Source organism: Thamnophis sirtalis, unplaced genomic scaffold (assembly GCF_051295495.1).
Source record: "Thamnophis sirtalis isolate CommonGarterSnake01/CBP01778 unplaced genomic scaffold, rThaSir2_p1.2 scaffold_9, whole genome shotgun sequence".
Classification (NCBI taxonomy): Eukaryota; Metazoa; Chordata; class Lepidosauria; order Squamata; family Natricidae; genus Thamnophis; species Thamnophis sirtalis.
In genome coordinates this window covers 51,958,043-51,980,854 of record NW_028261389.1, presented here as the reverse complement: position 1 = coordinate 51,980,854, position 22,812 = coordinate 51,958,043, and the positions used below count along the sequence as shown (strand labels likewise).

Sequence of the window (22,812 nt, the reverse complement as noted above, 5' to 3'; positions counted from 1 at the left end):
ATAGAAGGTTTGCACTGGTTTATTATAAAGCTATCTGAACAGCTAATACTAAGCACTTTGCACATTTATGATGAAGTCTTGGACTGTGTCAGGAGCATTCCTAATATCTGAGAACAACAAAAACCCACAACTTGCTTCCAGGAATTATATGATTCTCCAAATATGCTGTATTCTACTCACTCAAGAATCTATCTATTTCTCCTTTGTAGTGGAACTTCATTCCAATCTGGTTTTGGCTTGTTTGATAGTTTGAGTGGCTGGCTATTGTTACTGAGACGTGGTCCAATTTCTTGAGACGATGGGTTATAATTTTGTTGCTGCGTAGTGAGGTGCCTGTTTGTTTGTTTTAAATGCTACCTTTGAGATTGTGATTGATGCAGTTTTTTCATTCTCAGCGATCGGTAGACTAGATCAATATTAATGGGTACATTATATGTGTATATTAATGTGTATATTGATGCAGTCTGAAATCAGACTATGACTCAGAAATATCTGAACAAACAACATTCAGACTAATTTGCATCTCATAAAAAGGCATTTAAAGACTTGTATTCCGGCACACGAGCACAATTCAAAACGCACTGCCGATGTCTCCTCAAATGGTGATGAAATGTTTGCAACCAAATTGCCAAGCTCGGAGCTCAAACAAACAGCCTAACCCAAGCTTCCGAAAGGCCCGTTGGACCCGTTTTCTCTCCCCCCCCAGGCTCCGGAGGCTTTCTTGGAGCCTGAGAGGGCAAAAATCGCCTCCTCTGGCCCTCCGGAAGAAATACCAAGCTCAGCTTGGAGGGGAGCAGTGCGGTGCGCATAGGGGATGGTGGTATTGTGTGTATGCACATGTGGGGGGGACGACCTTGCATTATGGGTCCCTGCACGTGCGCTATCACGTGCCTGCATTTTTGGCACCCAACAACAAAAAGGTTAGCCACCACTGGTCTAGACCCAAAGCTGCACATTCTGTTCTATCTTCATCTCAAGTTTTCATTTTCATAAAGACTTGTCCAGTTTTTCATATTAAAATGTTCACACACATGCAAAATAAGAAGATATTTTTATACCATTATAACACATTGCTGACATATTTTGTAGTAATTATAATAATAGCAACACAGCTATTAAATGAAGGTGATTTAAATTTTACAATGCTTTATATAAACTAAATAAAACTTACAAAAATAATTTACCAAAGTTTTCCAAAGGTGAAGTACTTATTGAAAAAACTGTTTCCAGAACAAGACAAGGTGCTATTTCTGCTTCAGAACATATGGAAGGAATTCTGTAAAAAAAAATGCATTATATGGACATTTTTTTAAAAAGCTTTGCTATGTAGTCAAATTGTTTGCTGGTTTCAAATACTTTGGCATCTGTAAACACATAAAATTTGGGAAACACTTTTCCCAAATTAAGAAACCCCAATATTTTATATTCTGATAAATTATGCAATCTTTAGCAATTATCATCTAATCTCCAAAATATCTTAACATTGAATTTATGAAATGTCCCTAAAAATTCCATCGTGTAAATGGAATTTAATTCATGTAATTTCCTCATGCTTTGGTTCTGACTTATTGATTTAATTTGCTGTATGGTTATAAACCAAAAACACAACAACACAGATCTCATTCATAGAGACTGAAAAGAAAAATGAAAAAGAACAAAAATAGTCTGTACGTATATGGAAAAAATGTGTATATGAAAGATTCTTGCTTCTTTTGAAATTAAAAAAGTTTGTTTCTTCTGAAATTAATCCTAATTAATGTTAACCATGGCTGGCTTTTTGGGTGGGAATGAATCATACTTAATCAAAGTCAAATATTTCCAAAAGCACTGCTTTAAAAATGGAGGAAATCCAAATATTACTTGATTTAAGATATTGGTACCAGATGGTATAGATTTATTACTAATTCAAACATTTTTTAATAACAAGTTTCTAACCAGGTATCTATTTTACCTTGCCACTCTTGCTAATACAGAACAAGACAGCTCCAATTCTCTTCTCTTGTGTCTGATAATTGTGTCAATTTTGCTGATCTCTATACTGGAATAATTGGAAACATTTGAAAAAAATTCAAATTATAATTCAAATAATTTAAAATAATTACAGGCACTTCATTTTAAAGTATATTTTAATACCACATATCAAAAATCAAGATAACCTATAGTATTACTTTCTCAATAATCCTATCAATATGTTGAGAGCATTATATACCAACCATATGCTAAAGTAACAATAAGCCAGAGATTCTCAAACTTTCCTAGTTCATAATATTTTAAATGCCTCAGTATTTTTTTCATGGCCCTCCTAGTGATTCCCAAACTATGTTCTAAGGCAGCAAATGAACAATTCTACTTATTAAGTACTAAAATAATATGCACTGCTGTTGGATGTTCACTGGGGGGCTCTGGCTTTGCAATTTGGAAACCAGGGCACTACGGTTCAGTGTACATAAGGACATGCCATTCTTTTGTCCACTGAACCTTTCAATTATTTAAAAAATAAAATATCCAAAATGTAGCTAGTTTTTCTTGGGAACTGCACGTTCAGCAACTATTCAAAGTTACAATGGTGTTAAATGAGAAAATGTATGGCTAGTTCTTGAAGTTGCAACCAATTTGGCAATTCTTGGTAACTGGCCCTAAATATGATAGTTGCAGCGTCCTGCAATCACATGATCACAATCTGCAATCTTCTCTGCTAGCTTCCAACAATTGAAATCAAGGGGAAGCCAACAGGAACTTCTAAGTTGTGATCATGTGATGTTATCTTCATGTGTGTAATTTGCTTAATTGGAACTGCTGTTGTAAATTGGTACTTTTTCACTATATAATCATGTATCTTAGTGATGGAGTTACCAGTACCAATTGAGGTTGTGAATGCCTTCATTTTTTCCAGAATTTTACTTCATTAAAAAAAATGTTAGAATGTACAAGTTAAATATTCTGGTTTAGAATACCTTATTTTCTAAGTTTAAAAGACAACATTGGGCAATTCATGTAACTGTTTATTATGACTTTAATGCCGTTCTTCTGACTTCAGGCACTACTGAAGACAGAATATTTCATTTCTTCATGTGATTAATAGGAATGCTATTCTTTTTCCTCTCTAGTTACATCTGCCCTTCCATCATTAGATCTGTCCACTTTTTCTAATCATGCCTACTTTTGAGTGCATGCTGTGTAAGACTATATACAACTTACAGCCCAAAATTGGCTATTGCCTCTAACCAAGAATACACAATGTCTTTTTCCTTTTTATATCTTATAGCTTCTTACTGTCAGGTTCTGCCCTACTAAAATCCCATTATGGTTTTACAAGCTTACATTTACAGCGTAGTCCTTACTTAACAAATACATCTGGGCTGCAACTCCATTGCTAAACAATGTGGTTGTTAAGTGAAACATGTGACTGCACCTAACTTGTCACTCAATGTCAGTTCTTCTGCAGCTATTAAATGAATCATCTGTGGTCTTAAGCACAATATCATGTGACTAAAACCTGTGACTCCCTACTGATTTTCCCACTGACTTTGATTGATGGAAGTTAGCTATGAAGGATGTGACAACTGTCATAAATGTGCACAATGTTGCCAAGCACCCAAATCATGTATTCTAATATTAAAGTCCATACACCAAGTTTATTTCTGTAACCCAATAGACTGTTAGACAGCAAGCAGGATAATTATCTAAAAACAAAACAGAACAAATTTGACAGGGAGACAGGGAGAAGCTGTCTGGCAAAAGAAAAAGTGAATCTGAAAATAGACCAGGTTAGGAACTTTAGGGGGAGTGAGGGGCGGGGGACAGAAACCGAACACATTTTCCTAATGGAATTGGGCATTGATCTGAAATGTTTCTAACTAAACTCCCTTCCTTCTGTTCTCATGAACCAAAGAAGAGCTATTATTAAGGGTTGGAAAGAATTCCAGAAATCATATTTTTAAAATATTTGCTTTCTAGTTACCTCTCTACAATAACACATGGAAGTTTGGGAGGAAAGCACAATTTCTCCCAAAAGCAAATGGAACTATATTAGTATTTACATTACTACAAAATTCTGGATAAAAAATAATTTATACTGACCTTTCACTTTGATAATTAGTAGATACATCAGAGAAACTACTATTAGAAGAAAATCTATCACACCAATTACTTTTGAAGAATCTGTTCAAGCAGGTCTGTCTTCTAGGCTATAAAATAAAGTATTTATATTGGACATCCACCATAGTTTTTCCCCCTTCAAAATTTAACATACATACAAACATCTTTCCAACTTCAAATGGAAAAGTATTTTCTTTATATTGTACTCATGGAAATATATTTGTTTATAAATTGCTGTAATCAAACCAATCTGAATGGTACACAATTCCCTAAACATGTATCTTTGGTTAAAAACAAGCACAAAACAGGGGGTTGGACTAGAAGGTCCCTTCCAACTGTTATTCTACTCTATTCTAAATAAATAATCAACAATATAATCAATAATTGAATTGAAAATCATAAATACAAATTCACCATAGATAAAAAGCAGAAACTGAACTATCAAGATCAAATAATGACTCATCGTACAGAGGAAGAGTTGCAATAACTTCATCTCAAGGCTTAATAGAATAACCAAAAACCAGGAAAGAGGAGGCCATTCAAACATCAAAGGAAAGGAACAGTAACTGAAAAGGCAAACTTCTGCATCCTCCTACAGATGGCAATTCAAGTAACATGAAGAGAAACTGTTCTATCAGATCATGTTGGGCAGTCAGATATTCAGAAGGTGATGCAGGTCCCGACTCCAAAAGGTATTAAAAATGGCAACTAAACCCTTAATTTGAACCCAGAAGCGTGTTGGTAACTAATGCAGTTCTTGTAGTAGAGATGTTTTATGTTGCCTCAAAGTTCTCCTTAACTATCTGAACTATCAGAGTTTGGATCACATGTAGCTTCTGAATGGTCTTCCCTTAACATAGTCCAATAAAGAAGAGATTAAGATATGAGTTATAGTGAGTAACATACTCTATTCCAGGAAAGATTGCAACTGGTATATAAGCAGAAGCTGCACAATGACCGCTTGGCCACAGCTATTACTATCCCTCAAGCAGGAGCTGCAAATCCAAGAAAATTCCTAAACTGCAAACTTCCCTAGTTCTGTTCAGGGCACTATACCATTCAAATTAAAATTTATCTGGAATCAGATCTGCCTTTTCAACCCAAAGCACTCAATTTCTTCATTTCTACTGTCAAAATCCCCTGGTACTTTGACAAAATTGACAATATCACTTTTTCAGCCCAGGGTCAGATATAAACTTGGATATTGTTTGCATACTGATTACATCCATACTTGTGCTAATGGATGGTCATCAGCTTCATGCAGATTTTAAATAGGAGTATAAAACCACCCAGACACAGTAATTCTCCATATATGGACAATTTCCAACATATTCTAAGTCTTGTTTTACTAGACTCTACCTGCATGTTTACACACAAACTTACATAGAGTTTAGACTCTACATGTTTTGCACACAAAAGTATGCACCCTATCCTATACATTTGGTCTGCAAGTGCTACTTGGAAATCCAAGGAGCTGAAATATACTTTATAAATTAGTCAGGCCATTTCAATTAGAATATGTTTTCTCTAAAAAAAAGAAACTGATGGTGAATATTAATGATCACAGATACACTATAGATGTACTAAATGTACTAAAATCTAATGATAGTTTGAATTCTCCAGTTGCTTTAAGTCTTGGGTGTGTTTGTGTGTGTGTGTATCTCATTTCATGAATGTTAGTTCAATCGTCTCTTAAATTGCTGAATATTTTAGCATTTGAGTTATATTTCTGAAGTATTATTTATCTCTTTGTTACTAAGTATCTGCATCGCTCTAGCAATTTGTTTAATTATTACACAAAAGCTAGATACCATCTGGATTTAACTATCCCTCTTTCACTAACCAAAAAGCTTTCTCAAGGTAGAATGGCATGGATGTTACTAAATTGCATAGACCCGTGATGAACCTATGGCATACGAGGGAAGCCTCCTGAGGGCCTCCAGGGGGGTGGGGGAGGCCATTTTCATCCTCCCCAGGCTCCTAGAAAGTCTGGGGAGGGCCTGGGGAGTGCGAAAAGTGGGTCCATCATGAGCCAAAAGCAGGGGGAGGGTGGGAGTTGCATGTGCATGTGTAGGGGGCACATAGAATTATGGGTGTGGGCATGCCCGTGCACAACCCCCCCCGTGCTCTCCCCACTTTTGGCACACGATGGCAAAAAGGTTAGCTGTTATGTCCACACAGGCACGAGCAGAGGCTTTTCCTACTGCCGGGCAAGAGCGGGATATATTTTAAAGTTATTGGTTAATTGGCTGAAAGCTTCCCTTAAAAGGAGGTGTCGGACGGAAACTGGATGCTGGTTTATAGTCTGCTCTTATCGTGAATAAACAAAATTGTTGGAATGTGACTCCTTGTGTGTTCCCCACTCACAACATTGCTGTTTTAACTTGATTTTTGTAGATTTCATTTCTTTCCTCATGACTGTTAAACTGTATATCAGAATTATCCTGAACTTCTGTGATTTATGTTCATCTAAATATCAAGTTACCAAAGAAAAAGATTTCACTGAACGTATGGGATTTGCTTCTGACTATGCATAAAACTGGAATATTATCAAATAATAGTTTTTTTAATGACGGAATGTTAGACTTTGGTTGTTGAACTGCCAGTTAGACATTATCAGCATCAGGAGTTCTACAGTGGTCAAATTTCAACAGCTTTCCAAAACAGCTAATTTTATGCCTCAGATTAAGCAAATAGAATCTAATAGAGAGAAGGGTGTTTCAGTGATATCTAGGCACTGAGCCATAGAAAGTTTTGTTAAGTGATAATAAGCACCTTGAAGTTGAGCCAGAAACATTTTGGTGTCAATGCAGTTCCTGCAGCAATGGGATTATCTAATAAGTATTTTCAGTAAATATATGGATTATGCTCTTTGCAGCATTTGAAGCTTCTAAGTGGCCTCCTAGGGCTTGCCAATATCAAGCAAACTACAGAAATCCATAAGGAAGGTTTGAAGGACATGTGTAATCACTTTTAGTGTTTCCTGTTCCACATAATAGTACGGTTGGAGCACCAACCTAACCTAAACCTGGCCAAAGTTCCTGCTGACCACTGCTTTCTATGAGCCAAAGAGGATTCCTAAATTGCAGGTCTACACGGGGGAACACCATCCCATGTGTTAGAATGATCCCAGAATAATCCCGGAATAGGATTCTAAATGTAAAGCCACTCTGTCTTGCTAAGATTGATTTTGATCATGAATTCCACTATAATATATCCTTTATTTAGTCTGAGATAGAGATGTCTAACTTGGGTATCATCTGCATAGTTTAGTTTAGTTTAGTTTATTGATCTTGTATGCCGCCCACTCCCGAAGGACTCTGGGCGGCTTACAATAAACAAGGTAAGGGGATAAATAAACAAAACAACACTTTAAAATATACAACATTCACAGTTACCGTGGGGCTGGATATTTCACAAGCCCCCCCGGCCTGCTGGAACAGCCAGGACTTGGTGGCTTTGCGGAAGGCCGGGAGGGTAGTAAGGGTCCGGATCTCCACGGGGAGGTCGTTCCAAAGGGCTGGAGCTGCGACAGAGAAGGCTCTCCCCCGGGGAGTCGCCAGCCGACATTGGCTGGCAGATGGAATCCGGAGGAGACCCAACCTGTGCGATCTAATTGGTCTGAGAGAGGTAATCGGCAGGAGGCGGTCTCTCAGGTACCCAGGTCCGATGCCATGTAGGGCTTTATAGGTGACGACCAACACCTTGAAGCGGGTCCGGAGACTAATGGGTAGCCAGTGCAGCTCGCGGAGGATAGGTGTGACGTGGGTGTACCTGGGTGCACCCACAATCGCTCGCGTGGCTGCGTTCTGGACTAACTGAAGTCTTCGAACACTCTTCAAGGGCAGCCCCATGTAGAGCGCGTTACAGTAATCCAGTCTTGAGGTCACAAGGGCGTGAGTGACTATCTGAAGGGCCTCCCGATCCAGGTAGGGTCGCAATTGGTTCACCAGGCGAACCTGGGCAAAGGTCCCCCTGGTCACAGCCGACAGATGGTGTTCTAAAGTCAGCTGGGGATCCAGGAGGACTCCCAAATTGCAGACCCTCTCTGAGGGGCGTATAATTATACCCCCCAGCCTGAGAGATGGAATACTTGGCTAATCTTTGGGAGGGAACATCAGAAGCCACTCGGTCTTGTCTGGATTGAGTGCCAACTTGTTTACTCCCATCCAGACCCTAACAGCCTCCAGGCACTGGCACATCACTTCTACTGCTTTGCTGAGTTGGCACGGGGCGGACAGATACAACTGCGTATCGTCCGCATATTGGTGGTACTTAATCCCGTGCCAGCGTATGATCTCACCCAGTGGCTTCATGTAGATGTTAAATAGGAGGGGGGACAGGACCGAACCCTGCGGCACCCCATAATTGAGGGGCCTTGGGGTCGACCTCTGCCCTCCGACCAACACCGACTGCGACCTGTCCGAGAGGTAGGAGGAGAACCACCGAAGGACGGTGCCTCCCACTCCCACCTCTCGCAACCGTCGCAGAAGGATACCATGGTTGATGGTATCGAAGGCCGCTGAGAGGTCAAGGAGCACAAGGATAGAGGGGTGACCCCTATCCCTGGCTCGCCAGAGATCATCGATCAGCGCGACCAAAGCAGTGTCCGTGCTGTAACCAGGCCTGAAACCCGACTGAAAGGGATCCAGATAATCGGTTTCATCCAAGGACCATCGGAGTTGAGAGGCCACCACTTTCTCAACAACCTTCCCAACAAAGGGAAGGTTGGAGACTGGACAGTAGTTGCTCAAAATGGCTGGGTCCAGAGATGGTTTCTTCAGGAGGGGTCTCACCACCGCGTCCTTTAGGAGGAGCGGGAAAATTCCCCCCCGGAGAGAGGTGTTAACTATCGTCTGGATCCAGCCACGTGTCACCTCCCTGCTGGTCGAGACCAGCCAGGAGGGATACGGGTCCAGTATACAAGTGGAGGCACTCACCGCTCCCATGGCCTTGTCCACTTCCTCAGGAGAAGCACGTTGAAACTCAATCCACAATCCATACTCTCAGTCCTCTCATACATACACAGCCACTCATCCACGCATTCCCCACATAAGTCAATTAAAACACAAAAAATACAACAATAATTAAGTTAAAAAGTGGGTACAAACATCAACCAGGCATACCATTCGCACCGCATTCCTAAACTTTATGGAGCACTGCGCAAGTATAGATTAATAACTGTCCAAATAGTTCTTAAAGTTCGAGATAGCTGAGCACCAACGGTGGTATACAGGTGGTGTACAGGTGGTATACAGGTGGTATACAGGAGAGTGTCTCGTCTTCCCCCCCCTCTCCTGAATCCTTGGAAAGGTATAACAAAAGGGTCCAAAGTCCGGGGTGGCCGAGGAGGATCGGGGAAGAGGGGGTGTGCATTAAAAACATTAAGTCCCCTCTCATAGTTCTGCCATCTTCCGTCGCTCCTTCCATTGAACAAATGTGCCAAGGAGCAAACTGTAGGTGTTACCGACAAGTCAGAGGGCCTCCACACTTGTTGTAAGTGCCCCCACCCATCCAAAGTCCAGAGCACCGCAATGAGATGACTTGAACGGGCGCTATCCAAGATGATACCCCAGGGGCAATGGCGGGTGGTAATGGTCAAAGCCAAATGGGGCTGCGCCAGTGAGTCCAGGAGCCCAGAGACTGCGGCCAGGGGAGGCCAGGTGTTAAGAGGCCAAAGCAGGGGAGAGCCAGATGCCAGGCAGAAGACACAGGAGGAGACCCCACAGCAGCGAGGGCAGACAAAGGAGAAGTCGCGCCAGAAGAGTAGCCGGGCCAGACAAGGAACGGAGGAAAGAAGAGGCAGCGTCGACAAGGAAGCGGAGCGAAACAGGGAGGGGGGCCGTCCGGAAGGGCTGCTGCGGTGCCAGGCAAAGCCAGCCGCCCGATCTGCCCAGTCCCAGCAATAGTCCAGATCGCTCACCCCCTCTCCGGGGCGATGGCAATCAAACGAAGCCCCCAAAGGCTCATCAAGTCGAGTGGAATCGCTGAAATCACTGGAAAACGCCGCCGCTGCTGCCAGCACAGCACCGCCCCCCACCACCACCGAACAGCGCAGGCAGCACAAAAGTCTCCATATGTATGGTCCGGGGCCGCCCAGAAGTGGCGACCCCCCCAAAGGTCTGGACTCCTCGGGTCCCCTGAATTCCGCACAACCCCAAGGACCCCTTTCCGAAAGGTGCAAGGTTGTTTCTAAAAGCTTTTCAGCATTTTTCGCCTGATTAATTCAGAGCGAAGACGCCTAGCAGCCATCTCTAATCTTGCACATGCACAATCTGATACTGATTAAAACATTAGGGAGATAAATGCAATAGTGTAAACCACAGTTTAACAGAGTTGGAAGGAACTTGTAGGTCTTCTAGTCCAACATCCCACCCAAGCAGGGGACCCTACACCATTTCTGACAGATGGCTGTCCAGTCTCTTCTTGAAAGCTTCAACAACTTCTGAAGAAAAGTTCCATTGGTTGATGGTTTTCACTGTCAGAAAATTTCTCCTCATTTCCAGGTAGTCTCTCCTTGATAAGTTTCCATTCATTATTCCTTGACTGGCCTTCGGGTGCTTTGGAAAATAGCTTAACCCCCTCCTCTATGTGGCAGCCCCTCAAATATTGGAACACTGCTAGCATATTTCCCCTGGTCCTTCTCTTCACTAGACTAGCCATGCCGAGTACTTGCAACCGTTCATTGTATGTTTTAGCCTCCAGTCCTCTAATCATCTTGGTTGCTCTTCTCTGCACTTTTTCTAGAGTCTCAACATTTTTTTATAGTGTGGTGACCAAAAGTGGATGCAATAAATTGTCATATTAAATAAATCCACTTTTCTTTTCAAGAACTGTACTTTTCAAAACAAGCCATCCAAGTTTAAATCAGTGGTAGTCAACCTGGTCCCTATTGCCCACTAGTGGGTGTTCCAGCTTTCATGGTGGGCGGTAGGGGTTTTCTGTAACTCTGCTTTATAAATTTTATAAAGTAAAGTTACTTCCCTACTTTATAAATCACCATTACTGTGGAACAGGTGGGCAGTTAGAAAATTTTACTATTAACAGAGATACAAAAGTGGGCGGTAGGTATAAAAAGGTTGACTACCCCTGGTTTAAATTATGACAAATCAGTTAGCATGTAGGCATTTGTATTTATTTAAATACAGTTTAAAAGCTGTTTTATGCAGATATACTTTTGGTTTTAATGAGATTTCAATGAGACTTTCTTGTAATGTGTGCTATTTTAAATAGCAGTTTAAGAAATTGGAAATGTTTAACATATTTAATTTTACCATGCTTAAAAATGACATGACTTTATAAAAACAGTAATTCAAAATAAATATATTATAAATTAGTGTTTAAAACAAATCATAGATGTATTTATTTCAATTGCCCAATTCTACTTATATTACCGTATTTTTCAGACTATAAGATGCACCTAGATTTAGAGGAGGAAAACAAGAAAAAAATACTTTTTGGCCTCCATGTGTCCCATTTTCACCCTCCCTGGCTCCCAGAAGCACTTTGTAGGACAACAACAGGCCAGTTTTTGCTTCTGGGGCCAGGGAGGGCGAAAACATGACGCACGGAAGGTTCTGGAGGCCAAAAATGCGCCAATTTTTGGTGAAAACGGGACACGTGGAGCACTACAGAGTGCTTCTGGTGGCAGGGGAGGGAGGAAAAAGGATGCACGAAGGTTTTAGGAGACCAAAAACTGGCCCATTTTTGGCGAAAATGGGACGTGCGGAGGGTTCTGGAGGCCAAAAATATATTTGGTATTTGATCCATAAGACGCCCCGAAATTTTCACCCACTTTTAATGGGGGAAAAGGTGTATATACTTTAGTTCAGAGGTGTCAAAGGACAGGCCATGTCCACCCAGCTCCGCAAATGGGAAAATGTCATAAAATGTCATGTAATGGCAACGTGATGCAGCAAGTTTGACACCTGTACTTTAGTTAGATCTAATTAATATTATCAAACAGCACATTTTTCAAAGTTAAGACTTCTAAATTATTTCAAAAGTACCATAAGTTAACTTCACAATCATTTAAATATCAACAAAATGTCAACAAAACAGAAAATGCAATAGCTCAAACACATGAACAAGAAAAATTATCTAGGAACATATTAAAAGTGAAGGGTTTTAAAATGAAATAATTTGAAATCATTATTTTAAATATATAATATGAACACACCTTTTTTTTCTTCACTGAATTTGTAACGTCTTCCTTGTTTGAAGGATCTTAATATTTAAAACAAAAAGAAAATATTCAACTTGATCTTTAAGCCCTAAGGCAAACATAATTATCAATCCTATTTAATTTTAAAGAAATTCTGTTGCAAGTATTTAATTACTGAAAAAACTTAAAATACAGGAAGAAAAACTTATTCCAAGTCTCTTTGAAAGTTATTTAGAACAACACATAAAATATGTATTTCTTTCTTAACCTCTTAGTTAACTCAATAAGCAAGCTACAATTCAGTAATGCAGCAATTGCAAGAAAAGTTTTCTGCAAGGGAAACTTTCATGTCCTCATCACGCAGCATTAAATGTGATAGCATTTAAAATCATAACAAGAATATACTATATCTGTTAGCCTAACCTGGATACTATATAACGCTAACCTTCCAACAACTTGTTTCCACATTGCCATGGCAGATATCTATGGTAAGTTCATATGTACAACGACACATCCAAGTTCCCCAACAACTGATATTAAGAGGATACTTCTCCCAATACTAGAAATGTTACCATTATGAATGCTAGCTATATATAGAGAGAGATTTGGCATAAATTGTTTTAATTTCTTTTAAGATCAACATTGTTGGCGTAATTACATGAGCTATGGAATGTGGGAAAGTCATTCTTTTTATAACTTCAAACAATTAAACTTAATTGAATGACTCCAGATGTCATGCTTTGATATTTTTAAGGCTACAAAGCATATCTGAATTATAAAAGTTCATATTAATTTTAATGGAATTAAACATGGAATTAAATGATGCCATGGTACTTATTTGGCCATTCATTTAAAATTTATCATTAGATAAATATCTGATCCACCTCCCATCTGGACCACTCTGCTGAAACAAAAAAAAATCATGATCCTTGAATTTTAAAATGCAGGAAACAGGTTGCAACAGTATATTGATAGTATTTTAAAAACCAAATAGGTTTTTTGAATCACAAAACTGGACTTCATGCAATTTATGAAGTACAGACTTTGCCTGATATGTCTATCTGGCACTTAGATCTATTAACTGAAATACAAGCACATGTGTATATGCAAAAACAACCTTAAAACACTGAAATATGAGTTTGAGCAGACTTGTGTAAACAAAGGGTTTTGATTTTGCAAAGAATTTTGTGCTTTGGGGAAATCTGCTCAAGATACTGTATGTACTAAACTATAACTCATAAAAGATTAAGCTATAACACACTTACAATTTCTGTTAACTTTTGCTTCAACAGGCTAATATAGGAAGACTTTTAAAAACTGTTTATAAGGTAATGAATTTGGCAGAAAAACAAATATACTCAAACATTCCTCAGAACAGTTTAACTGCCCAAGATAGCTAAATTGTTAGAATAGCAAATATATCCCAAAGAACAAATGACATGGTTTGTGAAAATGTCAAAAGAAGGCCAAGAAATTGACCAACATGACTCACTTACTGTATTTTGGGTTCCAGCTTTTATAGATTACTGGTAAAAAACTTATGCCAGCATTTTCCTGTTTTCTGAGAAAAAAACATACCAAAATTACAGTTAATTTTATGTTTGTGTATATTATTGATATTATGTTTGTAATAATGTATCTGAGCGCCTTTAAAAAAAATCTGAAGATATCTTAACAAAATTACAATCCAGAATCATCTAGTCAAAAAAAAGAACAATCGGTGACCCACTCCATTAAAAAATAAGCAAATAAAACTAAATTTGTTCTGACCAACATGAAGGTAGATAGTACATATAATTAGGAATACAGCTATTCCTCAAGTTATGACAGTTCAATTAGCGTCTATTCAAAATTACGACCCCCCCAAAAAAAGTACTTACAACCTGATCCTGAACTTACATATGTTGCAACAACATATCGCTGGTTCACCCTTACAGAGACGCTGCAACATACCCCGCCTTCCGTCCAAAATCCTGCCCCCCCCGGCCAGGTCTCCACAGACTCTAGGCCTGCTTTGCTAGCCTCCCAGATCCTGCTCCTCTCCACCAATGTTCCCTCTAATTTTTTTTCAGTGTGAGCGGAAAAGTATAGTGTTTGAGCGGCACATTTTCATGCCTGAGCACCTTAATTTTTTTCACAGATGTCACCTAAGACAACAACGAAATCAGTATTATTTGAAACTCAAAGTTATGTTTATTCAAGGTACCCGCTTAATTAAAAGTGTTATATAATATCAGTATCACTTAACAACGGTCCTGCTTAGCAACCAAAATGTTGGCTCAGAAACTCTGGCATTGAAGCGTGCAAGTCTTAAAGCTGTCAAGTTACAAGAGCCTCGCACCCCTAACCCTTTAGGAAAAAACCCCCAGGGATCTTCAAACCTGACAGCCTTAAGCCTTGTGGACTTCAACTCCCAGAATACTTTTCCGCTCACACTGAAAAAAAATTAGAGGGAACATTGCTGACGGGGTGAAGCATAGCTTGCATTGTTCCTAGTGCAGATTCTTTTCCCAGCCTTGGGAGCTGAAGTCCTCCGTCCCTCCCTTATTCCTGTTTCCTTTTCCTTCATTATATTCAATTGTTTCAATATTAAGTGTAATTCTTCCTTCCTAACATTTTTCCATTTTTTTCCTTATATTCTTTTCCATTTCAACATTGTCTTTGTTCCTTCCATTCTTCCTTCCTTCTTTCAATCCTTCCAATATTTTTTCCTTCATTCCCTTGTCTGTTTCAATATTAAGTACATTTCTTCCTTTCTTCCTATACTTTTTCCCATTTTCTTCCTTATATTCTTTTCCATTTCAACATTGCCTTCCTTTTTTCCTTCCTTCCTTCCTATACGTCTTTCCATTTTCTTCCTTATATTATCTTTTCTGTTTCAACAGTCTTTGTTTCTTTCTTCCTTCCTTCCTATACTTCTTCTTTCATTCATTATATTGAATGAAATTAATATTTCCATTTCAATATTAAGTGTAATTCTTTGTTCCTCCTTCCTTCTTTCAATCCTTCCAATACTTTTTCCTTCATTCTCTTTTCCTTCAATATTAAGTGCAATTCCTTCCTTCCTTCCTTCCTAAGTTATTTCCATTTTCTTCCTTATATAATATTTTCTGTTTCAACATTAAGTGCCTTCCTTCCTTCCCTCCCTCCCATCCCTTTCTTTATGTTTTCTTCATGCTTTCTTTTCTTTTTCCTCTGCTCTTTTTAAATCCCCCCCCTTCTTCTCCTCCTCTACATTTAGGTTGGATTAGTTTGTACAACGGTCATCAAACTTCTGAAGTAAAAATAAATAAATCATATTTAAGAAGAAGAAGAAAAAGGAAGACGTTTTTAGTTAAGTCAAACGTTTTAATAAAAGTTTCATCTTTTAAGATTCGTCCAACACATCCAATTGTAACCTTAACAGTAAAGAATATCACCCCAGCTGCTAAAGGTTCAACCAGTCTGAGAACCATTGAAAAGACAACAGTGCAGCAAAATCCAAAAGACACAACTTCCTCACCGCCATTGCTTTGGTACCAAATCTTTGAGGAAGGGGGTCCAGAAAGGAGGAGGAGGAGGAGGAGGAGGAGGGAACCAAAGAGAGGCTTTTACCGGGTCTGCGTCTGCGCCCCACAGCCAGGACCGTCCTTGCACCTCAAGCCGCGTTTCTTCCTGCAAAGGCAAAGCCCTTCGGGCAACCCGAGAGTTCCGCTTGACGCCAGAAGGGCTTTGCAGGAAGAAACGCGGCTTGAGGCGCAAGGACGGTCCTGGCTGTGGGGCGCAGACTCGGCAAAAGCCTCTCTTTGGTTCCCTCCTCCTCCCCCTCGTTCCACAGCCTGCATGACGCTGCCGCCCAGGCTGAGAGCTGCCTGCCGCTGAAACAAGTTTGGGGAGGTCCTTTGCAGGCAGCCAGTTCTAGCCGCCTGCAAAGGACTTCCCCACGTTTGCTTTGAAAGAAACCTCTGCGCGGGAGTTAGAAACCTCTGCGCGGGGGTTTCTTGCCATGTGCGCGGCCGCGCGGCCGCGCACCTTAGAGGGAACAGTGCTCTCCACCCCATTTCCCATCACGTATTTACTTTTCAAAGATCTCCAGAGTTCTAGAATCAATTGACCCACATGGCAGAAAAGCCAAAGTCAATTTATTTGGATGCTGGTGAAGCTCTAAAAACGTGAAATCTAAGGAAAACAGCTTTGAATAAAAGACTTCGGCTTTTCTGCCATGAGGCCAGTGTCCCTGAAGGCTTTGTTTCAGCCCAGCCTGGACAGGCTGCAGCAGGCTCCTGCTTGTTGCTTACTAGCTGGTTTGAATAAGCTGCTTCAGGGATTGGGGTGTGAAAACAGCGGCAGCAGCTAATCAACATGAAGCTTGTTTCCTTTGTCTCATCGGGCTAAACTGCAAACTCCACGTTGATTGGCAACTTCATATGCAAAAATATTAAAATTAAAGAATTTCAAATGTGAAAATAAATTATATTGTAAAGAGTTTACATGTGGAATTGCTAACCTTTTGCAAGTTTTCATAGCTATAGGGCAATTTTTGCCCTTATTAAAACTGATGTCATCTTTTTTGCTTATTTGTTGCTTTATTTGAACCTGCAAAGAAATTATTAAAGTTAGTACAAGTTTTCCAATAATTTATTCTAATGTTTATTTTTTAAGAATACATTATTAATGAACCTATAACAATATTCACAAACATTATTTACAAATACTACTACTTATTCAATGTATTGTTTTCCAAATGAACTTCAAAGTCAGGGTAAGAATATATTGTCAATCTCAGAAAAAGAGTAAACCAAAATCTCTGACATACTAAGTTTCAAAGCAGAAGATGAAAAAACAGGGAAGGCTTCATGTAAATTAAAACTATTGCTGCTACATCTGCTTTTGTTACTGAAAACCAACACTAGAAAAACTAATTTTATTAATTAAGTCTCAGAACGTACCTTTACAGAATCTTCTGAAGTATTTAGTTTATATACAGCTTTGAATTGTTTGCGATCCACTGGGCACGAAGCCGTTGTCTAAAAGATTTAAATTAGTATTCAGAATTTTAAAATGAATATTTGAAATTGTTTTTTTAATTATAAGTACAGGCTTTGGTTATAATTCATGAGGGATATAAAACATAAACTTGCATCATATTATCCTGGCATCGACTTAGAGCTCTAAGGTATTATCATGTATTTATTTTTCACATTTAATGTCTATATTTTAATTTTTATATACTGTTTTTATATTTTGAAGTTTAATAGTATACTTCCCAGAGTCCCTCCTTGACAAACAGGTGGTTTGCAAATGTAGAAAATAAGTATTATCATTTACATATATTAACATGCAATCTTACATGAACGGACTCCTGCTTGAGCAATGCATTATTATTTACTCACACAGATAACCCACAAATGCTTGGATGATCCTTGAATTGATTTAACACAGAATGTGGAAAATTAAGAACCATTCCATGAGCAGAATAACAATATAATTCACTCAAATGTTCAGCAGTTACAAAATTTCCTTTGAGAAGCTGGAAGTCAATTGTTGTTTCATTTTGATTATTTTGGAAAGCTTTAGTAGCTTTTCCTTCTAGGAAAAATGGATTTTTTTGCTAGATTTCCCCCCCCCCTCGTACATATAGATATAATATCTTTATTAAATATGGAAAGTTGGTTAAATAATAAAGTTTATAACTTCACAGTCCTGTAGAGTAACACAATGCGAACCTGCGCATTGCAAATCTCTTTTAACTCAAGCAAATTTATGTTATTTAAATTTAAAATCAAGTAATTTTACAAAATAACTAATTAACCAAATGTTTTATGTGGAAACAATAAATTTTAATTGTCCAGGCTTGATTGAAATTGAATGAAGATAACATATAGAAGCAAGTATTACATACATGTTAACCCACTCATCACTAAGTAAGGGCAATAGAATTTATTGTTTGTTTGTTTATTTACTTATTTAATTCAAGCAGGAATGGATTCCTTACATTAAAATATATTACATGGCAAGGCAAACTATGGCATTTAGAATATGTTTTCGAAGAAACTGTTTAAAATTATTAAAATAACTAAAATAGAAATGACCAATAATTTAAAGCAGTGTGTGTGTGTGTGTGTGTTAGTGATTAGGAAAAAAAAAGAAAAAATTAAGAACTAAAAGTAGGTTTACTTGAATGCTTTTTCCTACAGAGTCCTTTATAAACAACGACATATAAGTTAGGGACGTATGAGTATGCTTTTAATGTATGTACACATATTCATTTCCTTTTTTGTTTTTTTTATTGCTTTTCTAATTAGTAAAAAAAATAAAATTAAAGAATGTATGTACATAACCACAAACACAAGTTATTGAATATGGTGGTACCTAACTGACTGAATCCAGCATAGACTGCAGCATCAATTTGGCTGAAATTAATTGAATAAGGGAAAGGACTTTGAGAGTTACACAAGAACTGTTACATAAGCAAAGAGGGCTGAAACATTCTTGAAACCCTAAGAGCACAAGAGCATTGGAAAATGACTCAGACAGGTTCCTCTCTGATTCACGGTGGCTTAAGAAGGATGGTGATGTAAAACAGAACCACGTTTGCAAGAGATTCTGTTATTTCAGCCTGTTTCAATAAAATATAATTTTCCTATGCAGTTGATTTTTCTGGTCTGGTCTACCTAGTAGGATTGAAAAGAATAGATGCTTGTTAGGAAATAAACTTGTATTTAAAAAGATTTATTTCTGAGCAGAAATGCTTTTACAGTAGTATTGAAAGGAAAACACTTGAAGTTTTCTGGATTAATTATGCAAATAACAGCAAAGAATAATTGGAACAGTTTTGCTGTTGCTGCAGTTAGAGAATGCTTAGATTAAAGCTTATGTTTATTTTGCTAACAAGTACAAATTATTATTTGTTCTTTACAAATGAAACTATTACTCTGGTATCTTATTTAACTTGCAAGCTCCATTTGCTTTTACAGCTTAGTTCCAAACAGCTCACAGCCCAGTAGTGGGCTGAGGACTCAGGAGCCATTCTATATAATGTTGATAGAATATAATCCAGAAAAAAAAAACCATTGTGGAAGCTTGGAATGAGATTCCAAGCTTCCAAGTCTTAGATGAGAGAATGTCAAATATGTAATTAGACTATTCCTAGATCCAAGAATAAATGAGAATGTTGATTTTGATGAACATCTGCTTAGTTAATGTTTATTTCAAATACATAGAGTGTGAGTATGTACACACACACACGTATAGTTTAGTTTAGTTTATTAGTTTTGTATGCCGCCCACTCCCGGAGGACTCCAGGCGGCTTACAATAAAAAGGGAGAGGGGATAAATAAGACAATACAACAGTTTAAAAATTACACCAACATTCATAATTGAAGTAGGGCTGGATACTTCAACAGCCCCAGGCCTGCCAGAACAGCCAGGTCTTTACGCAAGGCCGGGAGGGTAGTAAGGGTCCAGATCTCAGCGGGGAGATCGTTCAAGAGGGCCAGAGCTGCAACAGAGAAGGCCCTCCCCCAGGGGGTCGCCAGCCGACACTGGCTGGCAGATGGAATCCGGAGAAGGCCTAGTCTGTGCGATCGAATCGGTCTTTGGGAGGTAATTGGCAGGAGGCGGTCTCTCAGGTCCGATGGCATGTAGGAAATACACACAAAAACATATGCAAATATCCAAAATATTATAGCAATAGCACTTACACTTATATACAGCTTTACAGTGCTTTACAGCCCTAAGCGGTTTTACAGAGTCAGCATATTGCCCCCAACAATTTGAGTTCTCATTTTACCCACCTTGGAAGCATGGTAGGCTGAGTCAACCTTGAGCCTGTTGGGATTTGAACTGCCAAATTGCAGGCAGCCAGCCAGCAGTCAGCAGAAGTAGCCTGCAGTACTGCACTCTAACCAGTGTGTCACTGGGGCTCGTTATAAAGAATATTATGAACCTAGGAGAGCTGACATTGCAATGGCACAACATGCGATCTTGGTGCTCCAAGATTGCAGTCGAATTTCTGCTGCTCCATTTGGACCTAAACCGTCCCGGAGAGATGGTGATTGAGAAGGGCACCTCCTGCTGATCTCAAGTCTCTGAAAGATCCAGGAATAGCCATTTTTTTCCGGCGACAGAAACACAGCTAATGAAGCTGCTGAAGTTGGGACAGCTCTGGAACAGGAAAAAAACGGAAAGAGAAAGTGTGTCGAATTGGTGAGGAAATTTTATTATTAGAGGAAGAGATTATCCAAGAAAAAAAATGTAAGTTAAGATTGAAGACAGAAGACTGTAGGCGGCGAGACTGATCTGTATTGAACTTCGTGTGTAATCCAGTTTCTATTTTTTTTTTCACGGTTGGAACTTTTGCAGGAGATCACTATTTTTTAAACTGAATGGATTAATTCTTTCTTCTTCTTTTTTCACGTTTGTTTTTACCTATGGATTAAAATTCTCCTTTTTTTATAATGGTTGATTTGATTGATTGAATTGTTTTTGATCTCCATTTAAGGTTTTTTTTTTTAATATAAAGAAGATAATAATAAGGATTATAAAGAGGGTTGTAACAACAGGAGGAAAAGCAGTTATACTGCCACTTAGAGGCTGTTTTTTCTTCTTTCTCTTTGATCACTTGAGATTCAAGGTTCTTTCAGTTTGTTTACAGAAGAGCACAGGTTCTTTTTTTTAAAATATAATTTTTTATTTTTGAATAAACACAGACAAAACACACCACAAAAATAACTTCCATTACAAATTGTAAAAAGTGTGTCAATTGGTTACAAAGAGCTTTCGTGCATCCCTTCCACAGTCATCACCCACAATTCATATCAAGTTATATATTTTAAATCAAATATATTTATATATATTACTATCATCATACCTCAATTTTCAAGACTATAATTGTTTTTACATCCCTTTATATAAAATATTCCAAAATTTAAAGCAAAACCACATGATGGCATTCCGTTATCCATTTTCAATATCATCCAGTAACATTACATCTTTATAACACTTTCTAAATAAAAATTAATTATGTTTAATAACAAAGTTTCTAAACCTCCTTTCTTAAATCACTGTTTATAATTTATATCCAATTTTCCTTTTATCATGTCAATACAAATATTACATTATTATCATTATCAATCATTTATTTAACAGTATCCATCATTTCATATATGTATGTATGTATGTATGTATGTATAGTCTTAGTTTAATTAAGTTTAACTTACTCTTTTTAATATTATAAGCTTTCATACATAAGTTTCTAAACTTCCTTTCATGATCACCATTTAGAATTTATATTATTTTATTATTTCCTCGTATCAAACCAATACATATGTGTACATTGTTATCATTATCAATTATTTATCTAACTATATCCATTATCACTTCATTTTTAACATAATGCTCTAATTTTAACTAAATTTGACTAATATTTTGTTATCAGTTTTCATATCACAACCTGTGTCTTTCCAGAAATCGTGCAGTCTTATGTCTTTTGCCATTTGTGGAATTAATCTTCTGATTATTTCCTTAATGAAATTTGTGTGGACTTCTCTTCGCAACTTGTTGCTTTTTACATATCTTGTAAAATCTCGAGACCCTCCGTCAGCTTCTTTAATCAGCTTATCTTTGGTTATCAGTAGTGCTTTTGTCAAAGTTTCTCTCCTTGAATCCATCAATTCTTCTCTTTTTTCTTCTTCTATATCTTGAAATCTGGGGTAGAGCTCCTTTCCATCTATCTTCCCTTTCCATGTTCCACTCTTTCCAACCACACTCAGTTCACCGTCAGTATCCACAATTATCTTGCCTCTTTCTTCATTTCTCCCCTGGGTTTTTAGGATTCTAACCTCCGCTTTTTCCATTTGCTGGATATCTTCAACTCTTCCATCAAATTTCACTGCATTACAATCTATATTTTCCAATCTCTTCTCAATTCTCTCTGTTGTTTCTAATAATTTTTGAACTTCAAACATAATCTGTTGTAATGCTTTGGTTTCTTTTTGTAGCAGTGCGATTCTTCCAACTAGTAAACACTGCCACTCTAGTTTCAAAACAAGGTTTTGTTTTCACTTTTCTCCAGCTGCCAAAGAAGCATCCAAAGAGCACTTGCATAAACAACCCATGCTCTTCTCCTTATCTCTTCTGTAAACAAGCTGAAGCCTTTGAAGTGCAAAGTCAAAATGACCAAAGAGAAAAAAGAGAAAGCAATATTTCCAGGACTCAACCTCCAACCTCCAAGTGGCATTGCAACTTCTTTTCCCTCTGATATTACTACCCTATTTATATTCCTTTTATATCTTCTTTTATTCCAGGCTTAAAAGAAACAAAATTCTAAAATGGAGCATAATAAAGAGAAAAAACCCATCCAAACCAATATTATAAAAATAAAGAAAAAGTTTTAATCCATAGGTAAAAAAGAAATAGAAGAAAAACCAATACTTTCACTTTAAAAAGTAGGAAATATTTGCAAAACTTCCATCCATTAAAAAAAAGGATAACACACTGTCCAATATAGTTTAATTTTGCTGCTTATTTTCTTTGCTTTGCAAGTTTAATTGAGCTTTGATTTTTTTTGG

At 38.1% G+C, this 22,812-nt stretch overlaps 1 protein-coding gene across 4 annotated transcripts in view; it reads right to left on the bottom strand.

Moving 5' to 3' along the window:
- SCAF11 (SR-related CTD associated factor 11) overlaps positions 1–22,812 on the bottom strand; it is an 85,625-nt gene that overhangs the window by 50,587 nt on the left and 12,226 nt on the right. For all 4 annotated transcript variants that reach the window (XM_087723549.1, XM_087723548.1, XM_087723546.1 and 1 more), the window contains 7 exons: positions 17,191–17,268; positions 16,749–16,837; positions 13,759–13,823; positions 12,278–12,324; positions 4,081–4,187; positions 1,952–2,038; positions 1,185–1,276 (listed from right to left, as the gene is read on the bottom strand). In XM_087723549.1, coding sequence (XP_087579675.1) covers positions 1,185–1,276; positions 1,952–2,038; positions 4,081–4,187; positions 12,278–12,324; positions 13,759–13,823; positions 16,749–16,837; positions 17,191–17,268 — 565 coding nt within the window. The remainder of the gene's footprint in view (positions 1–1,184; positions 1,277–1,951; positions 2,039–4,080; positions 4,188–12,277; positions 12,325–13,758; positions 13,824–16,748; positions 16,838–17,190; positions 17,269–22,812) is intronic.